Source organism: Strigops habroptila, chromosome W (genome assembly GCF_004027225.2).
Source record: "Strigops habroptila isolate Jane chromosome W, bStrHab1.2.pri, whole genome shotgun sequence".
Lineage (NCBI taxonomy): Eukaryota > Metazoa > Chordata > Aves > Psittaciformes > Psittacidae > Strigops > Strigops habroptila.
This window is the reverse complement of record NC_044301.2, coordinates 14,479,791-14,506,492: the sequence shown is the minus strand read 5'-3', so window position 1 is coordinate 14,506,492 and position 26,702 is coordinate 14,479,791. Positions and strand designations below refer to the sequence as shown.

The window sequence follows — 26,702 nt, the reverse complement described above, 5'->3', positions numbered from 1 at the left end:
AAACCCCGACAGCAACAGATAATGCAGCTGTTGGTGTTACTCAACTCCCAAGCACAACAGCTGCACCAACCCCAGCAATAGACATTGCAACCACTCCAATCCTAGTGGCAGACACTGCAGCCACTCCAACCACAGTGACAAACACTGCAGCTAAACCAAATGTCCAGTTTGTGACAATGTCTGTTGCCCCTGTAAGCAAAAGCAGATGAAAGGCACAAAGAGCAACCCGCGAAGCGAAGAAAGATGAAGACCCAGTGCCATTACTATATGCGACAGCATCTGAACAAGAGTTACTACTACGTGGATCAGAGGAAGAGGAAGAAGAAGAAGAGGTCACTTCTCGACCCCGGACCTCAACCGAACTACGGAATATGCGAAAAGATTTCACCCGTCTTCCACGGGAGCACATTGTCACCTGGTTGCTCCGGTGCTGGGACAATGGGGCCGACGGTCATGAACTAGAAGGTAGGGAAGCCAAGCAGCTGGGATCACTTGCTAAGGAAGGAGGAATTGACAAAGCGATTGCAAGAGAGAAGCAAGCCCTCAGTCTTTGGAGGCGGCTCCTGGCAGCTGTGAAGGAAAGGTTTCCCTACAAAGATGATATTACGAATCGCTCAGCCAACTGGACCACGATAGAGAAAGGCATCCAGTCCCTGAGGGAATCAGCCATTATAGAGATGATCTATCGGAGGCCGGATGCCAGGAACACATCCGTAGACCCAGATGAAGTCGAATGTACACGACCCATGTGGCGGAAACTTACACGGAGTGCGCCATCATCATATGCCCACACATTGGCATCAATGACCTGGAATGACGGAGTATCACCAACAGTGGATTTCCTGATTCGTCAACTCCGAGAGTTCGAAGACAATCTCACCCCTTCCATCATTTCAGCTGTGGAAAAACTGTCCCAGGAGTTCAAACAATTGAGAGACGATTTATCCGATCTATCCAGCTCTCCACGCGTACCAACCCATGTCTCAGCTATTAACAGAAGGCGCCCTACTGCTCGAGAAAGAAAATATAGGAGGTACACGCCACGGGCCACCCTATGGTTTTACCTGCGGGATCATGGAGAAGACATGAGAAAGTGGGATGGAAAACCTACCTCAGCTCTGGAGCAACGGGTGCGTGAACTGAAGAGGAGAACAATGGTCAAGGATGATCCTCCCAGGAAAGCTGCTGCTCCAGTCTCTGGCGAGCAGTTTCCCAGATGGAGCGAAAGAGCTGATTTTACTCCAGCTCCTGTGATAAGGAATACTAATCCCTTTCTACAAGACAGAAGTGGAGAATTTTGTGATCACTATTAGAGGGGCCCTGCCTCCAGCCAGGTGGAGGAGAGGGATAATCGGGTTTACTGGACTGTGTGGATCAGATGGCCTGGCACATCAGTCCCACAGGAGTATAAGGCTCTAGTAGATACCAGTGCACAGTGTACTCTGATGCCATCAAGGTATCAAGGGGTGAAACCCATTTATATTTCTGGAGTGACAGGAGGATCCCAAGCGTTAACTATGCTGGAAGCTGAAATCAGCCTGACTGGGAGGAAGTGGCAAAAGCACCCCATTGTAACTGGTCCAGGGGCTCCATGCATCCTTGGCATAGACTATCTCAGGAGAGGATATTTCAAAGACCCAAAAGGGTATAGATGGGCTTTTGGTATCGCTGCCTTGGAGACAGAGGAAATTAAGCAGCTGTCCACCTTACCCGGCCTCTCAGAGGATCCTTCTGTTGTGGGGTTGCTGAAGGTCGAAGAACAACAAGTGCCAATTGCGACCACAACAGTGCACCGGCGGCAATATCGCACCAACCGAGACTCCTTGATTCCTATCCATAAGCTGATCCGCAGACTGGAGAGCCAAGGAGTGATCAGCAGGACCCGCTCACCCTTTAATAGCCCCATATGTCCAGTGCAAAAGTCTAATGGAGAGTGGAGATTAACAGTAGACTATCGTGGCCTGAACGAAGTCACACCACCATTGAGAGCTGCCGTACCGGACATGTTAGAACTTCAGTATGAACTGGAGTCAAAGGCAGCCAAGTGGTATGCCACAATTGACATTGCCAATGCATTTTTCTCAATCCCTTTGGCAGCAGAATGCAGGCCACAGTTTGCTTTCACTTGGAGGGGCGTCCAGTACACTTGGAACCGACTGCCCCAGGGGTGGAAACACAGCCCTACCATCTGCCATGGATTGATCCAGACTGCACTGGAACAGGGGCAAGCTCCAGAACACCTGCAATACATTGATGACATCATCGTGTGGGGTGATACAGCGGAAGAAGTTTTTGAGAAAGGGAGGAAAATAATCCAAATCCTGCTGAAGGCCGGTTTTGCCATAAAACGGAATAAGGTCAAGGGACCTGCACAGGAGATTCAATTTTTGGGAATAAAATGGCAAGATGGATGCCGCCAGATCCCCACAGACGTGATCAACAAGATAACAGCAATGTCTCCACCAACTAACAAGAAAGAAACACAAGCTTTCGTAGGTGTTGTGGGGTTCTGGAGAATGCACATCCCAAATTACAGTCTGATTGTAAGCCCTCTCTACCACGTGACCCGGAAGAAGAATGATTTCAAATGGGGCCCTGAGCAACAAGAAGCCTTTGAACAAATTAAACGAGAAATAGTTCATGCAGTAGCCCTTGGACCAGTCTGGGCCGGGCCAGATGTGAAAAATGTGCTCTATACCGCAGCTGGGGAGAATGGTCCTACCTGGAGCCTCTGGCAGAAAGCTCCAGGGGAGACTCGAGGTCGACCCCTTGGCTTTTGGAGTCGGGGATATAAAGGATCCGAGGCCAGCTACACTCCCACTGAAAAAGAGATACTGGCAGCCTATGAAGGGGTTCGAGCTGCCTCAGAAGTGATTGGAACTGAAGCGCAGCTCCTCCTGGCACCCCGGTTGCCTGTGCTGGGCTGGATGTTCAAAGGCAGGGTCTCCTCTACACATCATGCAACTGATGCTACATGGAGTAAGTGGGCTGCACTAATTACACAACGAGCTCGAATAGGAAATCCCAGTCATCCAGGAATTCTAGAAGTCATCATGGACTGGCCAGAGGGCAAAGATTTTGGGATGTCACCAGAAGAGGAGGTGACGCGTGCTGAAGAGGCCCCACCATATAATGAACTGTCAGAGAGTGAAAAGCAATATGCCTTGTTTACTGATGGGTCCTGCCCTACTGTGGGAAAGCATTGGAGATGGAAGGCAGCTGTGTGGAGTCCCCTGCAACAGGTTGCAGAAACTGCTGAGGGAGAGGGTGAATCGAGTCAATTTGCAGAGGTGAAAGCCATCCAGCTGGCCTTGGACATTGCTGAACGAGAAAAATGGCCAGTACTTTATCTCTCTACTGACTCATGGATGGTGGCAAATGCCCTGTGGGGGTGGTTGCAGCAATGGAAGCAGAGCAACTGGCAACGCAGAAGTAAACCCATCTGGGCTGCTGCATTGTGGCAAGATATCGCTGCCCGGGTGCAGAACCTGGTGGTGAAGGTACGCCACGTAGATGCTCATGTACCCAAGAGTCGGGCCACTGAGGAACACCAGAATAACCAGCAAGTGGATAAAGCTGCTAAGATTAAAGTGGCTCAGATGGACTTGGATTGGCAACATAAGGGTGAATTATTTTTAGCCCGGTGGGCCCATGACACCTCAGGCCATCAAGGCAGAGATGCAACATATAGATGGGCTCGTGATCGAGGGGTGGACTTAACGATGGACACTATTGCCCAGGTTATTCACAAATGTGAAACATGTGCTGCAATTAAGCAAGCCAAGTGGTTAAAGCCTCTCTGGTATGGAGGACGATGGCTGAAGTACAAATATGGGGAGGCTTGGCAGATTGACTATATCACACTCCCACCAACCCGCCAGGGCAAGCGCTATGTGCTTACCATGGTGGAAGCAACCACCGGCTGGCTGGAAACATACGCTGTGTCCCATGCCACTGCCCGGAACACTATCCTGGGCCTTGAGAAACAAGTCTTGTGGCGACACGGCACCCCAGAGAGAATTGAGTCAGACAATGGGACTCATTTCTGGAACAACCTCATAGACACTTGGGCCAAAGAGCATGGCATTGAGTGGGTATACCACATCCCCTACCATGCACCAGCCTCTGGGAAAATCGAATGGTACAATGGGCTGTTAAAAACTACCCTGAGAGCAATGGGTGGTGGGACTTTCAGACACTGGGATACACATTTACCAAAAGCCACCTGGTTGGTCAACACTAGGGGATCTGCCAACAGGGCTGGCCCAGCCCAATCAGAACTTTTACGTCCTGTAGAGGGGGATAAAGTTCCTGTGGTGCACATAAAGAACTTGTTGGGGAAGACAGTCTGGGTTATTCCTGCTTCAGGTAAAGGCAAACCCACTCGTGGGGTTGCTTTTGCTCAGGGACCTGGATATACTTGGTGGGTAATGGGGGAAGATGGGGAAGTCCGATGTGTACCTCAAGGGGATTTGATTTTGGGGGAAAACAGCCAATGAACTCAGTTGTACGCTGTTGCCTGCTCTATAACACTTTTATAGCCCACCAGCTAGATATCTTCAGGTCACCAGCCATTGACCCTGACTTCCCTCCGATCATCACCTCAACAAAGAATGAATTTTGAGGAAACCAGACGAGCTCAGCAGTGACCAGATGAGTTTGGCGGTATCATCAGCAGGCAACAACCCAACACTATGTACCGTCCCTCCTGCCCTGAAAGACTATTACAAGAGATGGAGCCTGACATCATGGACTGGATGAGTTCAGCAATTTTACAGGGATTGGTCCATGGACTAGGGAATGATATCTTTCTCTGTGTGTGGGTGTGGGTGTATATATATGTGTATATATGGGACAGGGGTGATGGTGTGCTGAGAGATGTGGGATCTGAGCATGACGTGAATGGTATGGAATAAGGGGTGGATACTGTCCTGGGTTCAGCTATAGCAGTCATTTTTCTCCTGCTTAGTAGCTGGTGCAGTGCTGTGTTTTTTAACTTTCAGCCTGGGAACAACGCTGATAACACCGATGTTTTTAGTTGTTGCTAAGTAATGTTTATTCCAACCAAGGACTTTCTCAGTCTCATGCTTTGCCAGGGAGGAGGGGAAGCCGGGAGGAAGCAGAGACAGGACACCTGACCCAAACTAGCCAAAGGGGTATTCCATACCACAGCACGTCATGCCCAGTATATAAACTGGGGGGAGTTACCCGGAAGGTCTGATCACTGCTCGGGTCGGGCTGGGTATCGGTCGGCGGGTGGTGAGCAATTGTATCCTCTCCCCTTGTTATTTCACTAATCGTTATTATCATTGGTGGTAGCAGTAGTGGTTTTGTGTTATACCTTAGTTGCGGGACTGCTCTTATCTCAACCCGTGGGAGTTACATTCTTCCGATTCTCCTCCCCATCCCTCCGGGAGCGGGGGGAGGAAGAAGGGGGGGGGGGGGAGTGAGCGAGCGGCTGTGTGGTTCTGAGTTACCGGCTGGGCTCAAACCACGACACGCCGACAAAGATGTTGAACAGGACCGGTCCCAACACCGATCCCTGAGGGACACCACTCGCTACTGTTTTCCAACTGGACATTGAGCCATTTACCACAACTCTTTGCTTGTGGCCATTGAGCCAGTTCCTTATCCACCGAGTGGTCCATCTATCAAATTGATGTCTCTCCAATTTAGAGAAAAGGATGTGATGTGGGACAGTGTCGAATGCTTTGCACAAGTCCAGGTAGATGACGTCAACTGCTCTGCCCCTGTCCATCAGTTCCGTAGCCCCATCATAGAAGGCCACCAAATTGGTCAGACAGGGTTTCCCCTTAGTAAAACCATGTTGGCTGTCACCAACTACCTCATTGTTTTTCATGTGCCTTAGCATGCTTTCCAGGAGAATCAGCTCCAAGATTTTGCCAGGCACAGAGGTGAGACTGACTGGTCTGTAGGTGAGACTGGTCTATAGAAAGCGCATGCTTAATTAGGATGCAAATATTATAATTAGGTCATGGAGAGCTCATGAATATGTAAATGATTACATAGGAAGGCTTTAAATATGCATGAGTATGCTAAATATATAGCCACTGCTGGCAAGTAACTGATGCACTCACCTTTGTGAAACATTTCGTGTGTGCGCCCAGCACTGCAATAAAGAATGCCTGCTTTCTAAAACTCCAAATTGAGCCTTAGAGAGTTTCTCCAACCAACTTTTACGGTAACAGCAGAGCATGAGAGACTGAAGAGTTCTTGATCAGGGTAAGTGCTACTTAGCAACAACTAAAACATCGGTGTGTTATCAGCATTATTCTCGGACTAAAGCCAAAGCACAGCACTGTACCAGCTACTAGGAAGAAAATTAACTCTATCCCAGCTGAAACCAGGACAATGTCCCTACCACTGCTGCATATTGCAGACTCTCCCTGATGTGTGATGGCCTATTACACCCATACCAGGAGATATCTGATGAGGACAAAGCAGAAGGCCAGCACAGCAGTTCATAAACAGCTTTCCTCTGCAGAGGCAGTTTACTCCAGGAGATAACATTGCTAGTAGCTCTATGTGCAGGTGGGTTTAAGGGATGAACTTGGCCAGGACAAGGCACAGCACTTCTCCATTCACACAATTTATTCAACACTAGCTTGGCAGCCCTGTAAGTGCAGCTCCACAACTTTGATTTTAGCTGCTGTCTGAACTCACAGCAAACATGAGCTGGCTGCAACAGATTCATGCAACATATCAGTGTCTTCTACCAGCAGATCTTTTCTCCACCATTTTCTTCCTTAGTATGCAGAGAGTGCTCAGGGCCAAATCCTCTGCTTGCTGAGTTCCTGCTTCCAGTGGTCTTTTTAAATCCTTCACTGCTCAGCCCAACACTACCCGGAGTCTGTAGAAGTGGTATTGCTGGGTGGTCTTGAAATCTCTGAATGACGCTTATTGTCCATTTGTGTTCCTTCAGGCTTAATGAATAGTCTGATTGCTCATCCTGATGCTTGCTAATCCAATCAGTTCTGCTAGATAACTGAAATAACATAAAAAGACTTCTCTAAACAAAGAACATCCATCCTGTTTCTCTGGGTAATGAGTCAGGACTGATAATGAGGAACATCAGGCCCCAACCCTTGGATGACTATCGACTCAAGAAACCCACTGACTCAAAAGAAGAGAAAGACTGAGCATGTATGCCTGATTAGCATGAGAAGCGAGAGGGACTTTTAACCAATATGGGGTGGAATGCTAATTAATGAACAAATTGTGTAACTCTCAACCAATGGACACTGATTTCTTTGTTTCTCAAAATGTATAAATAGCTTAAAGTTATAATCATTGATGTGCTTGATTTGTGGAGACTTCCACAGAGCACCCTGTCCAGAATGAACAATGTCTCCTTTCTAAACTAGACTCTGTGTCTTTGTTTAGAAAGCCCCAAATCATCAACAGTTTTTGGCAACCCAGATGGGACACTGAATTCGGACTGGACCTTGCTCAGGAAATCATCGCAGCTGAAGGGATTCACTAGATGGACTCCAGTGTGCACTGGTGTGACTATGTGGAGATTCCCCTGGTGAACCCCTGGTTGTGGTGAGCTCTTGAGCAACATCCTATACAGAGACATTGTCACTATTATTTTGGTTTTGATATTCCCCCCTGAGCAACTCATATCAGAAAAGATATGGATCAGAGGGGTAAAAAGTACCTTTAGGTATTCCTGTGTGCGATTACAGTGATGCCTGGAGCACGTGGAATTTGGGTTATTGGTATATTCCTAGGAATTGGTTTGGTTATTTTAGATCGTCTTGGCTATTTGAAATCGGCTTGGTTATTTCAGAATTGTCTTAAGTTATTTTGGTAAAAGGAATTGTTTTTGTTATTTTGGTAAAGGATATTTTGCTGCTGTGCTATTTCGTGAATTGTATAAAATGGGTAGTTCTCTCTCCACCAGAGACAGAATTTTGAAAGTTTCACCTTTGGAATGCATATTGGCCCATTAGGGCAAAAATGGGGGAGATCCTTTAACTCAGAAAAAGTTAATGTATTGTAATCAATGGTGACCTCTGTATGTTTTACAGGATGGGGGAAAATGGCCCAGAAATGGAACTCTGGGATATAATACAATCTTACAGTTGTTATTTTGTTGGCAGGAAAGAAAGTGGGATGAGCTTCTGTATGTTGAAATGTGCTTTGAACTATGTGACGATTATAAAAGCAGATGGGATTGCAGGTCGATTACTAAGGATAAGAATGGTGGTTTTGTGTTAGCTGAAGGAAACTGGTAAAAATTGAAGTCTTGATGTCGTTCCGTGTGCAGCATAGGAAAGTGATGCAGAAAGCTTAAGGAGAAACAGGAAGAAAAGGTAGAATTATTAGTGCCCCCCTGAGAAGGAATGGGGGTGGGTGGGGTGGAGCAGTGGCAGCTGCATAAGTGTTTTTGAAATTATTATAGAAAATCATGGTCCCAACTGGAGGGATGTGCAGCTGGTACTGAGTGCACTCAGGGAGAGTACATGTCCAGGATGCGCAGGCTGGGAGGGTAGAGGATCACTTTCCCTCCACGAACCCTGGGTGGGATCTTAATATCCAGGCTCAATGATTGTTAATTAATGAATATCAAAGGTTAGTCCTGCATAGGATAAGAAACACAATACCAAAGGCAAAGAATGTTTCCAAATTATATCAAGTAATACAGGAAAAGGAGGAAGATCCTTCTGCCTTTTATGAGAGATTATGTGAAACAGCCAGAAAATGGACTAATTTGGATCCAGAAAGGGAAACAGACACTGACTTTTGTGACTTTGTAGGGCAGTTCCTGATATTAGGAGAAAACTACAGCATGTAGAGGGCCCAGAGGCAAGATCCATAGCTAGGCTGCTTGAAGTGGCATGGAAGTGTATAATAATTGAGAGGAGGTAGAGAAGGTGAGGCAGGAAAAAGAACAAGTTAAAAGGGACCTTAGAAAAGCTTGGCTGTGGGCTACAGCCATTGCCCAGAATGGCAGAAGTGGTAATGGAAGAGGAAAAGGTAGGGGCTGATTGCCCCCTCGAGGAACTCCATTGAGGAACCCCAGTTAGGATGACTCTAGAGGAGGATCAGTGTGTGTACCGTAAGCAGAGGGTCATTTGAAGAGGTAATGTCCACAGAATCTTGGGCGAGTGGGGAAGAATTCCAAGAAGGAGGATCCCAGAGTTGCTGAACTACTTACTTTAGATCAGGACTCTGATTGATGGGGACTGGGGAAAATTTAGAGAAATACCCAAACAAACTCCTGGTTACCCTTAGCTTGGGGAGAGAACAAATTCAATTTTTAGTGGATACAGGAGCTACTTACTCAGTTTTAAATACACAAAAAGGAGAATTAAGCAAGTGTCGTGGTTTAAGCCCAGCTGGTAACTCAGAAGCACGCAGCCGCTCACTCATTCCCCCCCTTCTTCCTCCCCACTCCCGGAGGAATGGGGAGGAGAATCAAAAGAATGTAAATCCCACAGGCTGAGATAAGAACAGTCCAGTAACTAAGGTATCATACAAAACCACTACTACTACCACCAATAATAATAATGATAAGGAAAATAACAAGGGGAGAGAATATAAAACTTAAAGGGGAAAATGAAAAGAAAACAATAAACACGAGTGATGCACAACACAATTGCTCACCACCCACCGACCGATACCCAGCCCGACCCAAGCAGCGATCTGGGCCTTCCGGGTAACTCCCCCCAGTTTATAGTGGGCATGACATGCTGTGGTATGGAATACCCCTTTGGCTAGTTTGGGTCAGGTGTCCTGTCTCTACTTCCTCCTGGCTTCCCATGCCCCTCCTCACTGGCAAAGCACGAGACTGAAAAGTCCTTGATCAGGGTAAATATTACTCAGCAACAACTAAAAACATCAGTATGTTATCAGCGTTGTTCACATGCTAAAGTTGAAAACACAGCACTGCACCAGCTACTAAGAAGGAGAAAAATAACTGTTACAGCTGAACCCAGGACAGCACGCAAACAGTGCCTGTGATTGGAGCAACTGGGAAAAGGGAAGTATGGCCTTTCTTTCAACCTCTTAAGTGTGGAATTGGCAAAAGAGTTTTTACTCATAAATTTCTATATATCCCAGAGTGTCTGATGCCCCTGCTGGGGAGACATTTGTTTATACATATTCCAAAAGATAAAGCCCTGAAGGCACAAGTATTTATGTTGCAGGTGAACAAAGAGGGAGAACAAGAAATGGTGGCTATCCCTGAGGAAGTGCTCAATGCAGTCACTCCTTTGATCTGGGCTATCAATGCACCTGGCAGATGATGGGCAGTGGAACCTGTGGTAATATCACTGAAACGAGGAGCAAAACCCATAGAACAGAAACAATATGCCATTAAACTAGAGGCAAGGAGGGGTTTGGAACTGCTGATAGAATGCTTTGTAAATTATGGAATCTTGAGTGAATGTCAATTGGAGATTAACACTCTCATATTGCTGGTGAAGAAGCCCCATTCAGATGAGTACCAATTAGTATGGGTAACTACAACTGTGAATCCTGCAGCAATGTTGTCTGTTCCAGGAGAAACAGAGTTGGAACATGATTGTTACAGACAATTGAGCAAGTATTTTCAAGCCGAGCAGACTTAAAGGATGAACCATTTCTAAAAGCAAATATGGCTAGAAGTGGTTTTATCAGGAATAGAACCCAAAGAGCCAGATATGCAGTAGTAACCAGAGGATGTGTAATTGAGGCCAAAGTGTTGCCAAGCAGTACATTGGCACAGAAGGCAGAGTTAGTAGCACTAATAAGGGCCCTGGAACTCTCAGAAGGAAAGAGCATGAACATCTGGACAGACTCAAAATTTGCATTTGGAGTTATATATAGCACATGGAGCTATTTGGAAAGAATGATTACTTTTAACATCACAAGGATCACCAGTGAAATATGGGGAACTTATTTTGAAACTGTTAATATGACAGAGGAATAATTCCCAAATCCAATCACGACCTCCTCCTGGACAGGTGAAGAAAGGAAATATGCCAGGAGACTATTGGCAAATAGACTTCTCAGAATTACCCCAACAAAATGGGTATCAGTATTTATTGGCATTGGTAGACACTTTTTCAGGATGGCTGGAAGCTTTTCCTTGTCGAACCAATCAGGCTAAAGAAGTAAGGTATTATTAAAAGAGATTATCCCAAGATATAGAATCCCAATAGGAATGTCATTGGATAGAGGGCCTCATTTTGTAGCTAAAATAATCCAAAAACTAGCTCAAACGCTATCATAGAATCATAGAATCATAGAATCGTAAGGGTTGGAAAGGACCTTAAGATCATCTAGTTCCAACCCCCCTGCCATGGGCAGGGACACCTTGCCCTAAACCATGTGGCTCAAGGCTCTGTCCAACCTGGCCTTGAACACCACCAGGGATGGAGCATCCACAACCTCCCTGGGCAACCCATTCCAGTGCTTCACCACCCTCACTGTAAAGAACTTCTTCCTTATATCTAATCTAAACTTCCTCTGTTTAAGTTTGAACCCATTACCCCTTGTCCTACCACTACAGTCCCTAAGGAAGAGTCCCTCCCCAGCATCCTTGTAGACCCCCTTCAGATACTGGAAGGCTGCTATGAGGTCACCACGCAGCCTTCTCTTCTCCAGGCTGAACAGCCCCAACTTTCTCAGCCTGTCTTCATATGGGAGGTGCTCCAGCCCTCTTATCATCCTCGTGGCCCTCCTCTGGACTCGCTCCAACAGCTCCATGTCCTTTTTATGTTGAGGACACCAGAACTGTACGCAGTACTCCAAGTGGGGTCTCACAAGAGCAGAGTAGAGGGGCAGGATCACCTCCTTTGACCTGCTGGTCACGCTTCTTTTGATGCAGCCCAGGATATGGTTGGCTTTCTGGGCTGCAAGCGCACACTGCCGGCTCATGTTAAGCTTCTCGTCAGCCAACACCCCCAAGTCCTTTTCTGCAGGGCTGCTCTGAATCTCTTCTCTGCCCAGCCTGTAGCAGTGCCTGGGATTGCCCTAACCCAGGTGTAGGACCTTGCACTTGGCTTGGTTAAACTTCATAAGGTTGGCATCGGCCCACCTCACAAGCGTGTCAAGGTCCCTCTGGATGGCATCCCTTCCCTCCAGCGTATCAACCGAACCACACAGCTTGGTGTCATCGGCAAACTTGCTGAGGGCGCACTCAATCCCACTGTCCATGTCACCGACAAAGATGTTGAACAGGACCGGTCCCAACACCGATCCCTGAGGGACACCACTCGTTACAGGTTTCCAACTGGACATCGAGCCATTTACCACAACTCTTTGCGTGCGGCCATCGAGCCAGTTTTTTATCCACCGAGTGGTCCATCTATCAAATTGATGTCTCTCCAATTTAGAGACAAGGATGTCATGTGGGACAGTGTCGAATGCTTTGCACAAGTCCAGGTAGATGACATCAACTGCTCTGCCGCTGTCCATCAGTTCCATGGCTCCATCATAGAAGGCCACCAAATTGGTCAGAGAGCATTTCCCCTTAGTGAAGCCATGTTGGCTGTCACCAACCACCTCGTTGTTTTTCATGTGCCTTAGCATGTTTTCCAGGAGAAACTGTTCCAAGATTTTGCCAGGCACAGAGGTGAGACTGACTGGTCTGTAGTTCCCCGGGTCTTCCACCTTCCCCTTCTTGAAAATGGGGGTTATATTACCCTTCTTCCAGTCATCGGGATCTATACATAAACCGGGATCTCCATACCCCTGGAGACGCCAATTCGGTGGCAAGGTAGAAAGAATTCATCAGTCGATCAAGAGGCATATAAGTAAAATGTGTCAAGAAACCAAATTAAAATGGCCAGACATATTACCTCTGGCCCTACTAAGAATAACTCCCAGCAATAGAATCAAAATAAGTCCATTTGAGATTTTATATGGGTGACCTTACCAGGTGATGAATCGTGAATCAGCTTCTGCTGATATCATGGGACAGGGGTATTTAAAGAACTATAGGATTTCTTTAGGAAAAGTGTTTTTTTATCAATAGGTATTTGCAATTATGTGCACCATTAGGATTAGATACAGCAGTTGATAGTTTCAAACCTGGAGATTGGGTCTATCTGCAGATGGGGAACGATGAACCTCTAAAGGAAAGTTGGAAGGGACCCTTTCAAGTCTTGCTCACAACCTACACCATGGCAAAACTACAAGGAGTGGAACTGTTACTGTAAAAATCAGTTGGAGAAACTCTCTAAGACTCAATTTGGAGTTTCAGAAAGCAGCATTCTTTATTGCAGCACTGGGCACACATGTGAATCGTTTCACGAAGGTGAGCACGCCTGTTACTTGCCAGCAGCAGCTATATATTTAGCATACTCACACATATTTACAGCGTTTCCAGGAACTAATAATATGTGCATCCTAATTAAGCATGAGCTTTCTTGCTGAGTGGGGGTCTCTGGTGGTCACCGATAGTCTTCCTCACTGTGTTTACTGAATGACCTCAGTGCTTGCACACGCTCCCAAGGTCCTAGTGCTGAGTTAGCAGTTGGTATGTCCTTGCTTCTGTTCCAGTCTCGCTCCACGTTGGGCGCCACTCTGCTATCTTGAAGGCTGGCATCCTTGGTCTTATTTATTGTCTCCTTAGTTGTTATCAGTCCTGTGATGTTCCTTCCCCCATCAGCTGGACATTCCTTTCTCTCTACGTGTTAGTAAGTTAGAACAGTGTGGCCTATTCTACTATGTTAAAGGCACACACACTACTGTTAGTTTAAAATTTAAGCCTACATTTCCCCCCTTTGAGACTTACAGGATATACATATATCCTGTAAGTCTCATTTTATACCCTTTACCCATATTTGATTCTAATACACCATCGTGACCAGCAACTACAAAATTGAATCATGATACATGCTAGGATACAGACACAAATTATTACTATAATGATCACAAAAAAGTTTTTCAACCATTTCCAATTTGGTAGCCAAGAAGTAAGTCCATGCCGTAATTCTTCAAATCCCCAGGAAGTATCATCTCTAATGGCCTGATGCAAGTTCTTTGTCTGCTTCCAGATTTCTGCTAGATCTGTGGATATTCTGCCGCTCTGGTCTATGTATGTGCCAAGAGCCATACGGTTCTGCAATGTTACCTGGGATAGGCTAGGTACCTCAATCTGTAATGCCTGTATAGCATCCAGGAGTACAACACCCAACATACATGTTCCAGTCCATCCTGGGGGAAGGGCTTTTCCAGCAGTATTATTACACAACCAATACCACCCTTTCCCTTCTGGAGCACTCCAATAGCCAGTTTGGGGTCCCTTAATCCGGAGTTGCATTGTCCAGCTACAGTTTGGGTAATGTCCTACCAAGATATTACCAGAGCTAAGAGTTTTACACAGTGCCAGCAGGTATTGTCTGAGATCCTGTTTTGCCCGCAAAGACATATCACCAGGAATGAAAGGCAGTTGGTAAGGCTGCCCATACATCAGTTCATATGGACTCACATGATTCCTTCCTGGCTGTATTTGTATCCTTAACAAAGCAATTGGCAGGGCTTGTAAGCAAGTAAAACAAGTTTCTTGACATATTTTACTTAATTGTAACTTGAGTGTAACATTTCACTTTCCCACTAGCCTGAGGCCTATATAGGGTATGCAGATCCCACTTGATTCCTAAACACTCTCTCACCTTCCTAACTACTGCAATAAAATGCAGACCTCTATCTGAGGACAAGCCTGCTGGTACACCGTATCAGGGTATTATTTATTTGATTCAATTTACTACGTCATGATCCATATTGGTGCAACAAGGGAAAGCCTCCAGCCAACCAGAAAACATATCTATTAGTACCTATATATATATACCTGAACCTGTTATGCTGTGGCAATTCTATGAAGTCCACTTGCCAGTAGTCTCCTGGACAATTGCCTTTGTTGTTCCAGGTGGGGGTCTCTTAGCATGGTAAACAAGGTTCACACTTCTTTATAACACTTTTATAATTCCAGCCATTTGCATACTCAGAACTTGGAGCTTTAAAGCCTCAGTCATTGATTCTGTTCCCCCATGAGTTGCCTGGTGTTTTTCTTCTCATAAGAGGCTGGGGAATTATTACTTGCCTGTTTGGTGTAACCCACCATCCTTTATCATTCTTCTTGGCTCCTAATAGAATAGGTAATTTCTCATCCTCTGATAACTTGGAACTTCATTATCCAAGCACTGATACTTAAGAGGCAATATTAATCGGTCCTCACCCACAGCTTCTTTGGCTGCTTTGTCAGCAACATTATTACCAATATTCACTGAAGTGTTATCAAATTGATGTGCCTTAAAAGCAAATTTTGACTTTCTGACAATTCCAGAACTCTCAGTAGCACCATCAGCTAGCTCGGATTTTTGTGCTGATGTGTTGGGGGTGGGGTGGGTCTGCAGGGCTTTAGCCTCTTATGTTTGGTTAACACAGCGTATCTTGCTTTCTGGTTTCCATTTTCATAAAGCTGCTACCATCCACAAACAGTTCATAGTCCACATCCTTCAGGGATGTATCTTGTAGGTCAATATGACTGAAATACACCTGCTCACAGCCTGATATTTTAACAGCCTGCTTGGGGAAAGCCAATGACTGCTTTTCTGTTCCAGTATGGTTGTTACCAATGGAAGTACAAATACAGTCCATTTTTGTCCCAAAGTATTTGATAAAATTTTCTATTAGAGGCTCTAGTCCTTTTCTTGCTTCCAGTTTTATAGGATATTGTTTCTGTCTTACCAGTCTGACGTTTGGTTTCAGATGAATAGTTACTGGTTCTGCATTTCATGATCGTCCCAGTGCTCCAGCAGCCCATACTAATGGGGTGTATTCTCCACTTCCTCTGGCATATCCGGCTCAGTGGCTGGTTTCCGTAACATAAAAACTCAGGCCTCCACAGCCTTTTCATCAGGAACATGTATCTGAATTTTCTTTCTTTAAACGTAATTTATGCATGTAATTTACTCAGTATATCTCTATCCAATAACAGCATGGGGCACTCAGGCATGTAAAGAAATTGATGGGTCAACATCTCTTTGCCAATTTTTAAAATTTAAAGGTTGAGAGAAAGGCCGGGTTCCTGTCCACCCTGTGGCACCTATGACTGAAGCGCTTTGTTTGCTTAATTACCCTTTACAAGTATTTGTAACAGAATAAGTAGCTTCTGTTTCTACAAGAAATTTTACCTTATCATTCCCCAACCTAAGTGTAACCAGGGGTTCTGTTGGGGAGGGTTTCGAATCTTCCCCCGGTCCTCCTCAATCTTCATCTGAAGTAATAATTTTCTCTGCCTGTCCTGACATTTCACTAAATCTCCAGTGTTTATTTTGATTCTGAGGGCATTCTCTCTTCCAGTGCAACCCGTGGAGTCTGTTCACAAACCTTCTCATGTAATCCTTTATCTCTCCTCCTGGGCTGCTCTTCCCTTTCCTGGTTTCTTGTGTGATAGCTACAGCCAACAATTTTCCTCTCTTTTAATTATATTAATATGTATTTTAATAATCAGTGACTCAAACCACTTCCCACCACGATTTGAACCATTTCAGGGAACTTGCACCAGGGCAATGGTGGTCCAATTGCGATAGGTCTCCCAGGCCACATTCATTATTTTCCCAAATCATATTGGTCCTCCCCCTTAAGCTTTTGTACCTTTTTCCTTATATCTTCCATGGATTGACCTTTTATTAAATGGTCTATTTCTCTCCTTCATTCCTCTGATTCAGGATCAATAGTAGTATATTTATACATCACCTCTTTTAATCTTTCCACAGATCCAGAAGGCGATTCATTTATATCTTGCTTTATTTCATATAGCTTAGACCGGTTCACTGCCTTGGGGACCACATTCTTAATACCGAATAAAATCCACCTCTGATATTGTTTCAAAGCCTGCCTATCCTGGTCCCAATTAGGGTCCCAGTTAGGATCGGTGGTAGGTATGTGAAGATTCACTGTGCCTGCCAATGTGTCTGCCATTATTTGTTGCTATACTGTGGTCCAAGCCTTACGAATAATCATATCCCTGTCAACACTCTCAAAAACATGATGCATAATTACCAGCCACTTGTTTCCAAATATTCAAATCTATAATGGTAAAGGGAATCTTTATTGTGACCCACAGCTTGTCTTAAAGGCGCGATCACAGTTTCCCCTCGTTTTCCCCTAGTTTGCCCTGCTGTAGGGCAAAATCCTTCAGCCCCCTCTAACATCTCCCTTCTTTCCGGTGACTGTGCCTGTGCTTGTGCTTGATTCTCATTGTCAGCACCTTCAGCCCCATTATTCACAATACCCCTTCTCTGGGGGGGCTACCATCAAATCCAAATCCTCCTCCACATTCCTCAAATGTTTAGTGCATAAGCGTCCTATGCTGCACAAAGAGCAACAGCGTTTAAGCGAATTTTACTATCTTTCTCCAAGGACAATACTAACAGGTCCTGGGGTGCAAAATTAAAACTACAATCCTTTTGCCATTCCAGATGATATCTCAAAGTGAAAAACATTTCCGCATAAGCTACTTCATTCCACCTTCCTTCGTGTCTCAAGAATAACATCCACCATTGATTACAGTATTTTACCAGAGTCTCTCAAGTAACCGAACCAGCTGGGGGTCCACCACTTTGTTTCAAAGTCTCCCGAGTAACCAAGCCACCCGGGGGTTCACCGATTTGTTTCCAGAGTGTTGCAAAATGCAACCCAGTGGGGACCTTTTCAGGACTCCCCCTTTGGAGGCAGTGGTACCCATAATCCTGACCTCCACCCAGATAACAGAGTCTGGACAACCAGAACCAGAACACCTTTACCCACTGCACAGGACATCCCCTGTGACTTATGTGGTAAGGGACCAGAAAGAATGCCTTTTTAAAGAAATAAAATCAGGGGTCTTACCAAGGCCCCGAGTCAGTCTGGGGAGCTGTGGTTCCTTTCAGGGAAAGTCCCCCAATGCCAGAATGAAGGTCCCAGAGACTCCCCGGATCCGCGGGAAACATGGCAGAGGGACCCTGTTCGGGCACCAAATTGTTACCGTAAAAATCGGTCAAAGAAACTCTCGAAGACTCAATTTGGAGTTTTAGAAAGCAGCATTCTTTATTGCAGCACTGGGCACACATGTGAATCGTTTCACAAAGGTGAGCACGCCTGTTACTTGCCAGCAGCAGCTATATATTTAGCATACGCATATTTACAGTGTTTCCAGGAACTAATTATAATATTTGCATCCTAATTAAGCATGAGCTTTCTTGCTGAGTGGGGGTCGCTGGTGGTTACTGATAGCCTTCCTCACTGTGTTTACTGAATGACCTCAGTGCTTACACACGCTCCCAAGGTCCTAGTGCTGAGTTAGCAGTTGGTATGTCCTTGCTTCTGTTCTGTTCCAGTCTCTCTCCATGTTGGGCGCCACTCTGCTATCTTAAAGGCTGGCATCCTTGGTCTTATTTACTGTCTCCTTAGTTGTTATCAGTCCCATGATGTTCCTTCCCCCATCAGCTGGACATTCCTTTCTCTCTACATGTTAGTAAGTTAGAACAGTTTGGTCTATTCTGCTATATTAAAGGCACACATGCTATTGTTAGTTTAAAATTTAAATCTACAGAACTGTGGATCCACTACACCAGATTAAAGAATGCCACAAATCCAGAAAAGTGGGAAGTAACTCCATCAGAACCATTAAAAGTGAAACTCAGAAAAATAACTTTATAAAATGTTGAATTTTAATAAGATGTGATTGATATTGTTAATAATTCTTGTTATAAATAATGTAAAATGCCAAGATAACATGATTCTGAAATTGTTGCAATACTTTGGAAAAATGCATAATACTAGTAGCCTTACAGCTTGCTTTCCTTTGCCAAAAACAGCAGAACATCCTTTGGAATGGGGGATGTTAACTTTTAATTTATCTTTATTGTATTATCTTTATTTAATTTATATGGAATTCCCTCCACAGTGGGTCCCAGGTAATAAAAATACTTAGGAATCAAAGAATTAAACAAGTGGCTAAAGCAAGTACAGAAATTTGTGAAAGAATAGAAACTGGTTGGGTATCAGCTATACTTAATAAATCAGGCTTATCTCTGCCAAATTGGCTATCAAGCATAATGCAAACTTTGTTATTATAGTGATTATAATCATTGTAGGAATCTGTATAGGATGCATTTGGAAATCAATAAAAAACTATATGGAGTACTAAAATCATATTGATATTGGATATTTAGCTAAATTAGGCTGAGTTAACCCAATGATATGAAATACGGAAGTGTCAAATATATACTTATTTACAGAATAAACAATGTCTCCTTTCTAAACTAGACTCTGTGTCTTTGTTTAGAAAGCCCCAAATCAGCAACACTCTCACACATAGATAAAACACAACTTGGTCCTACATGTACCATTCACATGCTCATACCTGACATGCTGTGCTACACAACTCATGACGGGGGGGGCAACGATATGATGGGGGACCAGCCACTGTACACTTCCTTACAAGAACAACATGAGGAGCGGCATTCTCTAAGTCTACACAGAAGATCAACATGAAGTGAGATTTACAAAAGGGAACTCAATACATTACCAGTTTGGGTATTAGGAGAAGGAGATAGAGCACAATTCCATGATGGGAACAGGAGAAATAAATGTTAAGTAATTTTCGGTTGTCAGTGCTCTGCTCCATCTAATTTTTAATTACAGTGCAGAACCTGAAGGATGCATCTACTACCAACTATATTAACAACAAGTGGCAGTATAGAACTGAGTCTGTAAGAAGTGGGGATGTTGGTCTCCTGTTTTCAGTCAATTATTTTCTTCATTCAGTCAATTTTCTTCACTCACTTTTTATAGATGCATTTCTATTTTTACAGAAGCAGATTGAGGTTGCTCCTTAGTCTTATACCACCACACACACCCCCCTTCCCAAATACTGACCATACTACTATCTTTCTCTTGCCGTGGTATATTATCCATGCCAAAAGAAGCTGAAACAGAAAATTATACACCTGGACGAAATGACCAGTAACAATAAATCTAAAAAGCTTCCTGAACGAAAGTCTTTTTAACAGGTGTAAATCAACAATACAGACATACAAGTACAATGATAAAAGTATTTTTCCTATCAGCACAGCTGTGTTCAGATCAGCAAATATAAAACATAGTTAGTACCTAGAGAAATTCATTCCCTGATTCAGGGTAAAATCCCAGTGTCAGAAAGGCAAATTTCCAGCTACTACAACTTCACTGTCCATGTAGGAATACATAAGCCTCAGTAGGCTCTTTCCACCTCAGAGTTCATCACCATTAATAATGCTTTTTGGGTTTTGTGGAGAAAGCAGTGTTGTGAGAGCAAGATCTGAACCTGGCTCCAGTCTTTATTACTGCACCTGTACTGTAACTGTGCTAAGGGCAGTCATCTCTTCCCTTCATCAGTAGCCAGGATTCAGCAACACAGAGCAAGACAGAGAAGTTGCTGTTTTATAGCAAGCCTTTTCTGAGCTTGAGAACTCACATGTGCAATTATTCGCCACTCCCCTTTCCCCTCATTTCACATCTTGCATGCATTTCATGTTTCACCCTTGGCAGGCTGAGAGATGTGCTGTCAGGTTGCAATGCTCACTGGTTTCTGCAAGGGCTTGGTCTCTGTGTGCATGGCACAGACTCACTCTTTCAAAATATGACAGTGAGTGATAAAATTGACATAGAAATCCAGTGGGTGGTCTTGGCACCCTCTCCATGCTAAAGACCCTCTCCAGTGATCTGCCACATCAGTCAGAAAGTACAAATGCAATCATGCAGGGAAAACAACCAAGTAGTTATAATCCCTTCTTCATCCCAAACCCCCTTTAGCCTCAGGCTAGTCAGAAGCTCACAGGGCTTATCATCAAAAGAAGATTCTTCTGTGGTCTGGTCTCTCCCTTTGTTTGCTGAAGATGTCCACAAAGCTGCCCACGACCATCCCACCCCTCCCCCCCCCAAAGCTGTTGGTGCCCCACAGCTATTACCCATAGGTTGTGTTTTGGCTAAAATGTGTGTCCTGGAAAGGAGTCAAATCTTACCATGAGGGCACCAGGCAGAGCAATCATCAACATCACAGCAAACTTGGATGTGTAGCTTCTTGTGACAACAGCCTGTCTCTGATTTCTCACTTTAATGTGATTGGCATCACATTCAACTAGAAAAGTTTTGGAGAAAACCTCTCTCCAGGTGATTAGACCTCTTTAGTGTATAGCCTTTTTTTCCAAGAAAAGCTATTTCCATGAAAATCCAAGTTTCTGGTATCTTTGTCAGACAAGGATGAGCACAACTCTTTAAGCCTGACACTTTGAGGGAACTGTTTCATTTAAGCAGGTTTCTTAAAAAATCTTTTACAGTTTTATAAAAGGTGTAGTGGTTTGAGCCCAGCTGGTAACTCAGAAGCACCCAGCCACTTGCTCGCTCCCCCCACCTTCTTCCTCCCCCTGCTCCCAGAGGGATGGGGAGGAGAATCGGAAGAATGTAACTCCCACGGGCTGAGATAAGAACAGCCCAGTAACTAAGCCTAAGGTATAATACAAAACCACTACTGCTACCACCAGTGATAATAATGATTAGTGAAATAACAAGGGGAGAGGATACAATTGCTCACCACCCGCCGACCGATACCCAGCCCGACCCGAGCAGTGATCTGGGCCTTCCGCGTAACTCCCCCCGGTTTATATATACTGGGCATGACGTGCCATGGTATGGAATACCCCTTTGGCTCGTTTGGGTCAGGTGTCCTGTCTCTGCTTCCTCCCGGCTTCCCCTCCTCCCTGGCAAAGCATGAGACTGAGAAAGTCCTTGGTCAGAGTAAATATTACATAGCAACAACTAAAAACATCGGTGTTATCAGTGTTCCCAGGCGGAAAGTTAAAAAACACAGCACTGCACCAGCTACTAAGAAAGAGAAAAATGACTGCTATAGCTGAACACAGGACAGTATCCACCCCTTATTCCATACCAATCACGTCATGCTCAGATCCCACATCTCTCAACACACCACATATCCATACACATACCCATACCCACACCCATACACAAAAAGAAAGATATCATTCCCTAGTCCATGGACCAATCCCTATAAAACTGATGAATTAATCCAGTCCATGATGTCAGGCTCCATGTCTTTTAATAGTCTTTCAGGGCAGGAGGGATGGTGTGTAGTGTTGGGTTGTTGCCTGCTGATGACACTGCCGAACTCGTCTGGTCACTGCTGACCTCATCTGGTTTCATCAAAGTGCATTCTTTGTTGAGGTGATGATCAGAGGGAAGTCAGGGTCAGTCGCAGGTGACCTGAAGATATCTAGCTGGTGGGCTATAAAAGTGTTATAGAGCAGGCAACAGCGTACAATTGAGTTCATTGGCTGTTTTCCTCGAAAATTAAATCCCCTTGAGGTACACATCAGACTTCCCCATCTTCCCCCATTACCCACCAAGTATATCCAGGTCCCTGAGCAAAAGCAACACCACGAGTGGGGTTGCCTTTACCTGAAGCAGGAATAACCCAGACTGTCTTCCCCAACAAATTCTTTATGTGCACCACAGGAACTTTATCCCCCTCTACAGGACGTAAAAGTTCTGATTGGGCTGGGCCAGCCCTGTTGGCAGATCCCCTAGTGTTGACCAACCAGGTGGCTTTTGGTAAATGTGTATCCCAGGGTTTGAAAGTCCCACCACCCATTGCTCTCAGGGTAGTTTTTAAAAGCCCATTGTACCATTCAAATTTCGCAGAGGCTGGTGCATGGTAGGGGATGTGATATACCCACTCAATGCCATGCTTTTTGGCCCAGGTGTCTATGAGGTTGTTCTGGAAATGAGTCCCACTGTCGGACTCAATTCTCTCTGGGGTGCTGTGTCACCACAAGACTTGTTTCTCAAGGCCTAGGACAGTGCTACAGGCAGAGGAGTGGGGCACCGCATAGGTTTCCAGTCATCCGGTGTTCGCTTCCACCATGGTAAGCACAGAGCGCTTGCCTTGGCGGGTTGGTGGGAGTGTGATATAATCAGTCTGTCAGGCCTCCCCATGCTTGTACTTCAGCCATCGTCCTCCATACCAGAGAGGCTTTAACTGCTTGGCTTGCTTAATTGCAGCACGTTTCACATTCATGAATAACCTGGGTGATAGATTGTTAAGTCCACCCCTCGATCACGAGCCCATCTATATGTTGCATCTCTGCCTTGATGGCCTGAGGTGTCATGGGCCCACCGGGCTAAAAATAATTCACCATTATGTTGCAAATCTAAGTCCGTCTGAGCCACTTCAATCTTAGCAGCTTTATCCACTTGCTGGTTATTCTGGTGTTTCTCAGTGGCCTGACTCTTGGGTACATGAGCATCTACGTGGCGTACCTTCACCACCAGGTTCTGCACCCGGGCAGCGATATCTTGCCACAATGCAGCAGCCCAGATGGGTTTACTTCTGCATTGCCAGTTGCTCTGCGTAGAGCACATTTTTCACATCTGGCCCGGCCCGGACTGGTCCAAGGGCTACTGCATGAACTATTTCTCGTTTAATTTGTTCAAAGGCTTGTTGTTGCTCAGGGCCCCATTTGAAATCATTCTTCTTCCGGGTCACGTGGTAGAGGGGGCTTACAATCAAACTGTAATTTGGGATGTGCATTCCCCAGAACCCCACAACACCTAAGAAAGCTTGTGTTTCTTTCTTGTTAGTTGGTGGAGACATTGCTGTTATCTTGTTGATCATGTCTGTGGGGATCTGGCGGCATCCATCTTGCCATTTTCTTCCCAAAAATTGAATCTCCTGTTCAGGTCACTTGACCTTACTCCGTTTTGTGGCAAAACTGGCCTTCAGCAGGGTTTGAATTTTCTTCCTCCCTTTCTCAAAAACTTCTTCCGCTGTATCACCCCACACGATGATGTCATCAATGTATTGCAGGTGTTCTGGAGCTTGCCCCTGTTCCAGTGCAGTCTGGATCAATCCATGGCAGATGGTAGGGCTGTGTTTCCACCCCTGGGGCAGTTGGTTCCAAGTGTACTGGACGCCCCTCCAAGTGAAAGCAAACTGTGGCCTGTACTCTGCTGCCAAAGAGATTGAGAAAAATGCATTGGCAATATCACTTGTGGCATCCCACTTGGCTGCCTTTGACTCCAGTTCATATTGAAGTTCTAGCATGTCCGGTACGGCAGCACTCAATGGTGGTGTGACTTCGTTCAGGCCACGATAGTCTGTTGTTAGTCTCCACTCTCCATTAGACTTTTGCACTGGCCATATGGGGCAATTAAAGGGTGAGCGAGTCCTGCTGATCACTCCTTGGCTCTCCAGTCTACGGATCAACTTATGGATGGGAATCAGGGAGTGTCGGTTGGTGCGATATTGCTGCCAGTGCAGTGTTGTGGTCGCAATTGGCACTTGTTGTTCTTTTCTTTGACTTTCAGCAGCTCCACAACAGAAGGCTCCTCTGAGAGACCAGGCAAGGTGGACAGCTGCTTAATTTCCTCTGTCTCCAAGGCAGCGATACCAAAAGCCCATCTATACCCTTTTGGGTCTTTGAAGTACCCTCTCCTGAGATGATAGTCTATGCCAAGGATGCATGGAGCCCCTGGACCAGTCACAATGGGGTGCTTTTGCCACTTCCTCCCAGTCAGGCTGATTTCAGCCTCCAGTACAGTTAACTGTTGGGATCCTCCTGTCACTCCAGAAATACAAATGGGTTCCACCCCTTGATACCTTGATGGCATCAGGGTACACTGTGCACCACTATCTCCTAGAGCCTTATACTTCTGTGGGACTGATGTGCCAGGCCATCTGATCCACACAGTCCAGTAAACCCGATTATCCCTCTCCTCCACCTGGCTGGAGGCAGGGCCACTCTAATAGTGATCACAAGATTGTCCTCTTATGTTTTGTGGAAAGGGATTAGTATTCCTTATCACAGGAGCTGGAGTAAAAGCAGCTCTTTCACTCCATCTGGGAAACTGCTCACCAGAGACTGGAGCAGCACCTTTCCTGGGGGGATCATCCTTGACTATTGTTCTCCTCTTCAGTTCACGCACCTGTTGCTCCAGAACTGAGGTAGGTTTTCCATCCCACTTTCTCATGTCTTCTCTGTGATCCTGCAGGGAAAACCATAGGGTGGCCCGTGGCGTGTATCTCCTATATTTTCTCTCTTGAGCAGTAGGGCGCCTTCTGTTAATAGCTGAGACATGGGTTGGTATGCATGGGGAGCTGGATAGATCGGCTAAATCGTCTCTCAATTGTTTGAACTCCTGGGACAGTTTTTCCACAGCTGAAATGATGGAAGGGGTGAGATTGTCTTCGAACTCTCAGAGTTGATGAATCAGTCAATCCACTGTTGGTGATATTCCGTCATTCCAGGTCATTGATGCCAATGTGTGGGCATATGATGATGGTGCACTCTGTGTAAGTTTCCGCCACATGGGTCGTGTACATTCGACTTCATCTGGATCTACGGATGTGTTCCTGGCATCCGGCCTCCGATAGATCATCTCTAGAATGGCTGATTCCCTCAGGGACTGGATGCCTTTCTCTATCGTGGTCCAGTTGGCTGAGCGACTTGTAATATCATCTTTGTAGGGAAACCTTTCCTTCACAGCTGCCAGGAGCCGCCTCCAAAGGCTGAGGGCTTGCTTCTCTCTTGCAATCGCTTTGTCAATTCCTCCTTCCCTAGCAAGTGATCCCAGCTGCTTGGCTTCCCTACCTTCTAGTTCGTGACCATCGGCCCCATTGTCCCAGCATCGGAGCAACCAGGTGACAATGTGCTCCCCTGGAAGACGGGTGAAATCTTTTTGCATATTCCGCAGCTCAGTTGAGGTCCGGGGTCGAGAAATGGCCTCTTATTCTTCTTCCTCTTCCTCTGACCCACGTAGTAGTAACTCTTGTTCAGATGCTGTTGCATGTAGTAATGGCATTGGGTCTTCATCTTTCTTCGCTGGTTGCTCTTTGTGCCTCTCGTTTACTTTTGCTTACAGGGGCAACAGACATTGTCACAAACTGGCCATTTGGTTTAGCTGCAGTGTTTGTCACTGAGGTTGGAGTGGCTGCAGTGTCTGCCACTAGGATTGGAGTGGTTGCAATGTCTATTGCTGGGGTTGGTGCAGCTGTTGTGCTTGGGAGTTGAGTAACACCAACAGCTGCATTGTCTGTTGCTGTCGGGGTTTGAGTAGCTACTGTGCTTGTCACTGGGGTTGGTGTGGCTGCGGTGCTTGGAGTAGCCACATTTTCTGTTGCTGTCGGGGTTTGAGTAGCTGTTGTGCTTGTCACTGGGGTTGGTGTAGCTGCTGTATTTGAAGTTGGAGTAGCTGTGTTGTCTGTTGTGGTCAGGGTCTGAGTAGCTGCTGTGCTTGTAGTTGGCATAGCTGCGTTTTCTGTTGCTTTGCCATCAGATCCAGAGACATTTTTTTCCCTTTGAAGGTGCTGGATAGTGTTGAGCAGGGCTCTGTATGCATAGGCCAAGCCCCAGCACGTTGCCATGATTTGTCCCTCTCTGGTATAACCAGGATGACAGCACACCTCGTTTAAGTGTTTTACTAGTTTTTCCGGATGTTGCACTTGTTCAGTGGTGAAGTTCCAAAGCACTGGAGGGGCCCACTGTCCTAGATACTTGCCCATACTATCCCACACACCCTGCCACTCATAACTGTCCAGCCTCAGGGAAAATCTCTTGGTGGTCCTCCTATATCGTCGTCTAACCCTAGACCAGATTCGAACCTGATACTGCTGAAATTTTGAGATTAAACGAAATAGGATGTTCCTA

The 26,702-nt window shown here is 45.6% G+C and overlaps 1 protein-coding gene across 12 annotated transcripts in view; it reads right to left on the bottom strand.

Annotated features, from left to right (window-relative positions):
• LOC115619073 (CUGBP Elav-like family member 4) overlaps nt 1-26,702 on the bottom strand; it is a 528,109-nt gene that overhangs the window by 168,450 nt on the left and 332,957 nt on the right. For 11 of the 12 annotated variants that reach the window (XM_030511095.1, XM_030511101.1, XM_030511093.1 and 8 more), the window contains exon 5: nt 20,843-20,891. In XM_030511095.1, the coding sequence (XP_030366955.1) occupies nt 20,843-20,891 (49 nt within the window). Of the gene's footprint in view, nt 1-739; nt 759-16,614; nt 16,665-20,842; nt 20,892-26,702 lie in introns of all 12 variants that reach the window. The other variant, XM_030511099.1, reaches the window with a different exon arrangement.